General features: G+C 39.0%; 1 protein-coding gene across 2 annotated transcripts; it reads left to right on the forward strand.

Moving 5' to 3' along the window:
* The first annotated feature begins 288 nt into the window (after positions 1-288).
* Positions 289-5356, forward strand: NANOG (Nanog homeobox). 2 transcript variants are annotated; one of them, XM_010849357.1, is made up of 4 exons: positions 289-605; positions 2753-3015; positions 4173-4259; positions 4400-5356. In XM_010849357.1, exons 1-4 carry the CDS (start codon positions 470-472, stop codon positions 4814-4816), a joined length of 903 nt encoding a protein of 300 aa, XP_010847659.1. In that variant the 5' UTR covers positions 289-469; the 3' UTR covers positions 4817-5356. The 2 variants fall into 2 exon arrangements, with proteins under 2 accessions (XP_010847659.1, XP_010847660.1); XM_010849358.1 differs by having other exon boundaries at positions 470-605; positions 4445-4816.
* The last annotated feature ends 2532 nt before the right edge of the window (positions 5357-7888 follow it).

Genomic DNA, 7888 nt, shown 5'->3' on the forward strand with positions numbered 1-7888 from the left:
ATGCATCTTTGACTTTTAAAAGGTGGAAAGAAGGTGAAGCTAGGAGTATCTCATTGCCGGGTTCATTGTGTTTCCCGTTTCCGAGGTCCTAGTTCCCCAGTTCCCCACCGGGTCTGGGTTACTCTGCAACTCTCTTTTGCATTACAATGGCCTTGGTGAGACTGGCAGACGGGATTAACTGGGAATTCGCAAGGGTGTGTGTGGGCGTGGGGTTGCCAGGAGGGGCGGGGCCAAGTATGGTTGAGCCTTACTTATAAATGTAGAGCCTCTAACTATTTTCATTTTCCTACATTGGACTGGTTGGCTCTTATCTTACAGGTGACTCCTTTCATTCCGTCTTTTTTAAATAAATACTTTCACACCCGGAGATCTTCGCCTTTCTCTAAGTTTCTTCTACCTAGATTCTTCAGCCTGGACTTTTCCTAGCATCTACCTCTTAGGTTTTTTCCTTCTCCTTCAACTCAGCAACATGAGTGTGGGCCCAGCTTGTCCCCAAAGCCTGCTTGGCCCCGAAGCATCCAACTCTAGGGAATCTTCACCCATGCCTGAAGAAAGTTACGTGTCCTTGCAAACGTCATCTGCTGACACCCTCGACACGGACACTGGTAAGAAAATACCGAACCCTTGAGGGGCTAAGTTCCTTCAGGGAAAGAGAAAGAAGGGACTGAAGGTCATTTGTCTCCCTCTTGAGCCCATCAATATAAGCAGGTGTCATCTGTTAATCCTCTCGACACCTCTTTTCCAACTATAATCTGATGGGGTCGTGCGCTTTCCCCGGTGTCTCAGGCGTCAGGATCTGTGGACCGAGAGACGGGGGACCCGGGAGGAGCAGTTCAAATGTATATGGTGCATTTGAGAGTTTAGGTGCATAGGCAAATGCAGTGTGATACACTGATGTGTAAAATCTTAGCATCATGCGGAGCACCCAGTAACATTAAATGTTACTGCTAAGCCAGAAGTAGGAACATCACCGCTTGGTACCGGTGAGCATCACCTTTTCGGTCTGTCTATTCAAGGTGTGCTAGAGATGGCATCGTTAATGATCCGAAACGCACCTTTTGGAAATATTTCACCTTTCTACTATACAAGTAGAAAGTGTTCACCTGCCTTTATGGTGAATGATTCCAGAAGGTTTAATAGACTGCCTAAGTGGTTAAGAGTTCAGATCTGAAATCCAGTTTGGCTTCAAAATCTATGCTCTAGTACTTAAGCTTCTAACTGGTGACTGTGAATGTAAGAGATGCTCAGGATACTGTAAAGACAGCACCACCTTTTTGGGAAATCAATTTGGCAGTCATTATTAAAAATAAAAAGTTAACACTAGCCATTTACCCAGGAATGCGATTTTTAACATTTATAGTGTAAGACAGCCAAAGAACTCTTTGATTACAACTGTAGAACTCAGTTGTGGAGAAGGGAATAATTAAAATAATTGCTGTATTTGAGGCAAGATGTCCCAACTGCGATATTTGAGTGTTGGATTTTAATGTTAACCCCATTTTCCTAAATTTTGTGTTAGTATCCTTTTATAATTTCACAGATTGAAAATACAGCACTTAATACAAGCAAGTGGGCATATCCTCCTAGCAAGCTAACTGCACGTTTGTAAAAATGATTAAAAAAAAATTTTGTTAGGCCAAGCCCCTCACTGTGTGGGATCTTTGTTTAACCAGGGATCGAAGCGTGCACCCTGCATTGGAAGTGCAGAGAGTCTTAACCACTGGACCACCAGGGAAATCCTAGATGATTTTTTTTTTTTTTTCCCTAGATGATTTTTAAGACACTCCTCACCTCTAGTCATGAGTTGAAGACCTTCCTACTTGTGAAATTGTGATCCTTTTTTTTTTTTGGTAGTTGTTGCTGTTTAAGGCCTGTCCATTTATTCCATGACAAGGGTAGAATTCGAGTTGAGCACTGGGAATACCTCTGTACAATTAAATCTGATACAGGAAATACATTCTCAGTTACAAAGTCGATAATATATGTCAAGCCCTGTGCTAGACAATTGTTGTCTGTTACCTTGTTTTGTTATTTCTAAATTTTTTGTCTGTTGCATCATATTAATCAATGGAAAAACTCCATGAAATATACAACATGGGAAAGATAGCAAATATTTTATAATTATACATGGAGTATAACCTTTAAAAATTGTAAATAACTATATTGTACACCTGCGATTTACATATTACACAGTAAGCATATTTCATTGAAAAAAAAAAAAAAAAACTATGATAAGCTTGGCCCAATTGCCAAACCAAACTGAAAAAAAAACCAAACTCTATGAGGAAGGGATTCCTGGAAATGAGACCACAGAGCTAACCAAGGTCTGGGTTGCAATAGGAGTTTATTGGAATTCACATTTTCTGACAGTCCTGGTATTAAGACTGGGTAGTAAACTGTTAATTCTATAGGGTCCCCAAGAATCTGGGTCATCTGTTTTATCAAAGAGGTTTGAGTCCCCCATTGCTTCCCACCCAGGACAGGGGAAACTGGTGAGCTGCAGTCCACAGGGTCGCAGAGTCTGGACAGGACTTAGCTACTGAACAAAACTGCTTCCCAGCAACACATGATATTAACCATGTCTATTACATGTAAAATGTTTTTTGTGCAAAACTTGGTAGAGTGTTCAGGATCGCTTAAGAATTAAGTTATTACCTACCATCTCGCTCTGAGGACTTATAATAGTGCTTTGAAAACAATGCATTTTTAATATTTGAAGTTTTAGAGAAAAGTGTTGTTTTATTCCCAACAGTCTCTCCTCTTCCCTCCTCCATGGATCTGCTTATTCAGGACAGTCCTGATTCTTCCACAAGCCCCAGAGTGAAACCACTGTCCCCGTCTGTGGAGGAGAGCACAGAGAAGGAAGAGACGGTCCAGGTCAAGAAACAAAAGATTAGAACTGTGTTCTCGCAGACCCAGCTGTGTGTGCTCAATGACAGATTTCAGAGGCAGAAATACCTCAGTCTCCAGCAAATGCAAGAACTTTCCAACATCTTGAACCTCAGCTACAAGCAGGTACAGTTGTTTTGTTGTCTGCGCAATAAGAAATAAAAAATAAGGGACTTCCCTGGTGGTGCAGTGGCTCAGACGCAGCACTGCCAGTGAAGGGGCCTGGGTTCGATTCTTGGTCAGGGAACTAGATCCTCCCACATGTCGCAACTAAGATCCCACACAACTAAGATAAATTTTTTGGAAAAAAAAAAAAAGAATATTTATGCACCTCTACAAATAAGTTAGTTTAATGAAAATGGAATCTTTTTGTAATGTGTTTTGTGACCATCTTTCTTTCACTAAATATCTATTGCAAATGTGTCGTAATTTATTAAACCATTTCCCATGTTAAGCTAAAATTGTGAAAAAGTTTCCAGTTTTCCCTTAAACAAAGGAAAAACACACTTCTATCATCTTGAGTTAGAAGAGTCCTAGGCAACCACTGGTTCTCATTAAAATTAAAGTTGCATGTTTTATCTATACATCTGATTACTGATGAAGTTAATCATTTTTCATATATTTATTGGCTAGTTTATTCAGGCAAATGGTTTTCTATCTCTGGTACCATACTTGGAAAAGTCCTCTATCAAATGATCTTAACTTTTTGTATAGTTGTCCTTGTGAAGTATGTTTCATCATTCTTGAATTAACATACCATTATCATATTAAATGTAAATGTACTAGTATGGAAGGGGAGCGTATTATTGCAAACAAGTTACTTTTAACTGTGACTAATGAACAGTATGGGTAGACATTTAAATGTGAACCTCCTAGTTCATAGCCATAGCCTCCTAGCCATACTCTCAGTGTATCCAACTGGTTAAGTTTATTAATCATAAGTTTATTAAAAAAGCCAACTGACTTGAAAGGCTTGAAATTCACCCAGATTCAGGATTTAAGAGTCTGGTAATTAGAATTTTTGTTTCAAGTTTGAGATAGTTGTAGCTATCAGAAAAAAACCCAAACCTTAATATTCTTTGGTTCCTACTATCAATACATCCTGCATTACTAATATTTTATTTTTAAATTTATTTGTGGGTTTTGGAGGGGGTGCGGTTTGGCCATGCAGCACACGGGATCTTAGCTCCCTGACCAGGGATTGAACGCATGCCCCCTGCATTGGAAGATCGGAGGTCCCTACTAATATCTTAAACTTTGTCCGGTTATCTTTTCCTTGTCAGGTGAAGACCTGGTTCCAGAACCAGAGAATGAAATGCAAGAAATGGCAGAAAAACAACTGGCCGAGGAATAGCAATGGCATGCCTCAGGTAATAACAGAAAACTTAAATTTTTCTGCTTTTTCCTAACAAAGAGTTTTTAGTTCTGTCTATTGCTGTAGCATGCAATCCCAACCACGGACAATTCTGAACTTACTTTTTCAGTTAATCCATTCTTCTTTTTTCAAAAGGGGCCAGCAATGGCAGAATACCCAGGCTTCTATTCCTACCACCAGGGGTGTTTGGTGAACTCTCCTGGAAACCTGCCCATGTGGGGTAACCAGACCTGGAATAACCCCACATGGAGCAACCAGAGCTGGAACAGTCAATCTTGGAGCAACCACTCCTGGAACAGTCAGGCCTGGTGCCCCCAAGCCTGGAATAACCAGCCTTGGAACAATCAGTTCAACAACTACATGGAGGAATTCCTGCAGCCCGGGATCCAGCTCCAGCAGAATTCTCCCGTCTGTGATCTGGAGGCCACCCTGGGAACTGCTGGGGAAAATTATAATGTTATACAGCAAACTGTCAAGTATTTCAATTCCCAGCAGCAAATCACTGATTTATTCCCAAACTACCCTCTCAACATACAGCCTGAAGATTTGTAACGTCTATTTGTGACGGCTATTGTATGGGATCTTAATGTGAGCAGAGACTGTGTATTCTCTAGATTTTTTTCTCATTCTAGAATTCTGTACCACTTCCCCTTAGTAAGCTGCTTTTCACTATACCTTCTGTGTCAATTTGAGGGAAGGGTAATGAGTCCAGTAAGAGGTTTCAGAAGCATTGTATAACATGACAAAAGGTGTCTGGCTATAGATAACTTGATTATAGTACTTTGGATATAATATATAATATTTTGGATACTTTTAGGATCTAGAATCTAACTTTAAGCACAGGGGGCAAAAGTACAAAGACGTATGATGAGGATTATTCATATTTTCTGGGATAGGGAGGCTTTACTTGCTAAGAGTCCCAGTCCTTAAGATGAAGAGTGCTTTACTGATTTCCTCCACCCCTTTTAGCCATTTTACTACAACGCCTAATTTGTTCATCACTTTTTGGAGAACGATATTTTGTATTTTGCCACATCATAAATAGTACCAGTTTGGCTGGTTTGTTGAAGTACAAATAAAAAATAGCCATTTTACATTTAGTTGTCTCTCACTGATTTCACACAGTGATTCAAAGAGTTAAAAATTTGACTAAACATGGAAAACTTTTTTTTTTTTTTTGGCTGTGTTGTGTCTTAGTTGTGGCATGTGGGATCTAGTTCCCCGACAAGAGATTGAATCCCAGGCCCCCTGCCTTGGGAGCTCGCAGTCTTAGCCACTGGACCACCAGGGAGATCAACATGGAAATGTTTTTTGATATGGAAGGGAATAAACTAATCTTCTCTAGGCATCCAGGAGACTAGAAGTGAGTAAAAAAAAGGTAACCAGATACACAATATTAGGTGATGTATTAATTAAACCTGAACAAGCTTATTTCCTTTCAGTGTATATAGTATTGAAACAATAAAATCTGTGGTTTGCAGTTAAGGAAGAATGCCACATCTGGAAGATCTGGAGCAAAGGTTTGTAAAGAAGCTAAGTGATGGGCAATGGAGGGAGATGAGGGAGGATGGGAAGAGGTGGAATTGGAAGCTCTCCTGTAACAAATGACAGGTGACTGCTCTTCTGCCAGAAACAACTGTTAGAGTTCAGTTTATTTTTATTTTTTATGTGAACTTAAGAATGATTCTTTAAAATTAATTTTTATTGGGGTATAGCTGCTTTACAATGTTGTGCTAGTTTCCTGTACTAGCAAGGTAAATCAGCTATATATATGTGTGTGTGTATATATATATATATGTGTGTATATATATGTGTGTGTATATATATATATATATATATATATATATATGCTGCTAAGTCGCTTCAGTCGTGTCCAACTCTGTGCGACCCCATAGACAGCAGCCCACCAGGCTCCCCCGTCCCTGAGATTCTCTAGGCAAGAACACTGGAGTGGGTTGCCATTTCCTTCTCCAATGCATGAAAGTGAAAAGTGAAAGTGAAGTTGCTCAGTCGTTTCCGACTCTAGCGACACCATGGACTGCAGCCTACCAGGCTCCTCCATCCATAGGATTTTCCAGGCAAAAGTACTGGAGTGGGGTGCCATTGCCTTCTCCGATATATATATATCCCCCCACCTTTTTTTTTTTTTTTTTTTTTTTTTTGCATTTCCTTCCCATTTAGGTTACCACAGAGCATTGGTGGGAATAACCAGAGTGGTTTTCTTATCTTCCTCGTGGTTCCCCTAGTTTTCCAATGTTGATCTATCATACTGTCCAACCCAATGAGTTTAGACATTTGACTAAAAGAGGAAGTCTGAAAATTTCTGCCAATACCAAAGTTCAACGCAACATTCTTTTTGACTGGCAGATATGTGGATTTTGTGCCAAGCAGCATATTTAACCGAGTAGATAATGGAAATAGAAAGCACTGATTGATTGTATCATCAGTCACTGTAACATTTACAAAATTCTTGGCTCTAAACAAGTGCACAAGATGAACTGACAGCTTTGAGAAAAGCACTAAATGATGAACCAGAACCCGGAAAACTTGGGCAAATAGTTACTGTAAAGTGTTACTGGGGGTGGGAGGGGGCTCAAGAGGGAGGGGATGTGTGTACAAACATGCTTATTCATGTACAGCAGAGGCACAACATTGTAAATCAGTTATATTCCAATTTAAAAGCCAAGTGGTAGAACCCAGGAAACACCAAGTTTAGTTTTCCTGTACTGAGATGAACCATTGTTAGGTTTTTTTTACAACTTTGTGCTTTGGATTAAGTGCAGCTATAAGACATTGGGAATATATAGGTAAGGAACAGCTAATTTAGGCAGATTTATTAGTGCCAGAAAGGATAGGAGCACCCATTATGTTTAAAGCAAGATGCTAGATAATGGAGAAGAAAGGAAGCGAGTAAGACTGGAGAAAAAGGGGGAAGCAGAAAATAGATGGAATTTTGATGATCACTACTTGGCTTTTGAAAATCAGGCATTTTACAGAAATGCCATTCATCCATTTAAAGACTGGAGCTTTTGACTGCAAGACTAATCATTAAAAACTAAGCAATAGAGAAATACATAATGAAGTGAGTCTAGTAAACAATATCAACAAGATAGCATACATTCCCACAGGTGTTTTAGTATATGTAATATGGGTGGTTTCTATATATTGATTTTAATAACTTATTCCACTGTAAGAGGATTATACCATACATTCTCTTCTGAAAGGCTTTTATCCACTTGACATTTTTCAGCCTCTCTGCACATCAAAATTGAGAGATCTGAGATAATTTAGATAATTAATAAAAATTGACAACTACATTCAAGAACAGAGTCCCTATTTTCCTTATTAAACATAGTTAACGTTGAGGTGGTTTCTTCCTCAAATATTCTTTCAAAATATTTCTGTTAATGAAGAGTGAAATTCAAGTTAGTCGAACCAGGGAAAGATTATTAAGTTTTTTGGTGTTTCCTAATATCTCAGTGTGACTGTCATTTTCTTAAAAAAGAAAGATTGTTATTTTAACTCTGACATCTTTCCTGACATTTTCATGCATACACGCGACATAAACATTTCCTATCCAAATAAATTATATGCATTTTCTGCATATAATTTTTTCTAACTAAA

Source organism: Bison bison, unplaced genomic scaffold, assembly GCF_000754665.1.
Source record: "Bison bison bison isolate TAMUID 2011002044 unplaced genomic scaffold, Bison_UMD1.0 scf7180017864281, whole genome shotgun sequence".
Classification (NCBI taxonomy): Eukaryota; Metazoa; Chordata; class Mammalia; order Artiodactyla; family Bovidae; genus Bison; species Bison bison.

Excerpts from the sequence above, each read along its gene's own strand:
- NANOG (XM_010849357.1), top strand. The coding sequence starts at position 470 with ATGAGTGTGGGCCCAGCTTGTCCCCAAAGCCTGCTTGGCCCCGAAGCA. Across the intron at positions 3,016-4,172 it reads TGAACCTCAGCTACAAGCAG|GTGAAGACCTGGTTCCAGAA; the intron begins GTACAGTTGTTT and ends TTTCCTTGTCAG. Across the intron at positions 4,260-4,399 it reads ATAGCAATGGCATGCCTCAG|GGGCCAGCAATGGCAGAATA; the intron begins GTAATAACAGAA and ends TTTTTTCAAAAG.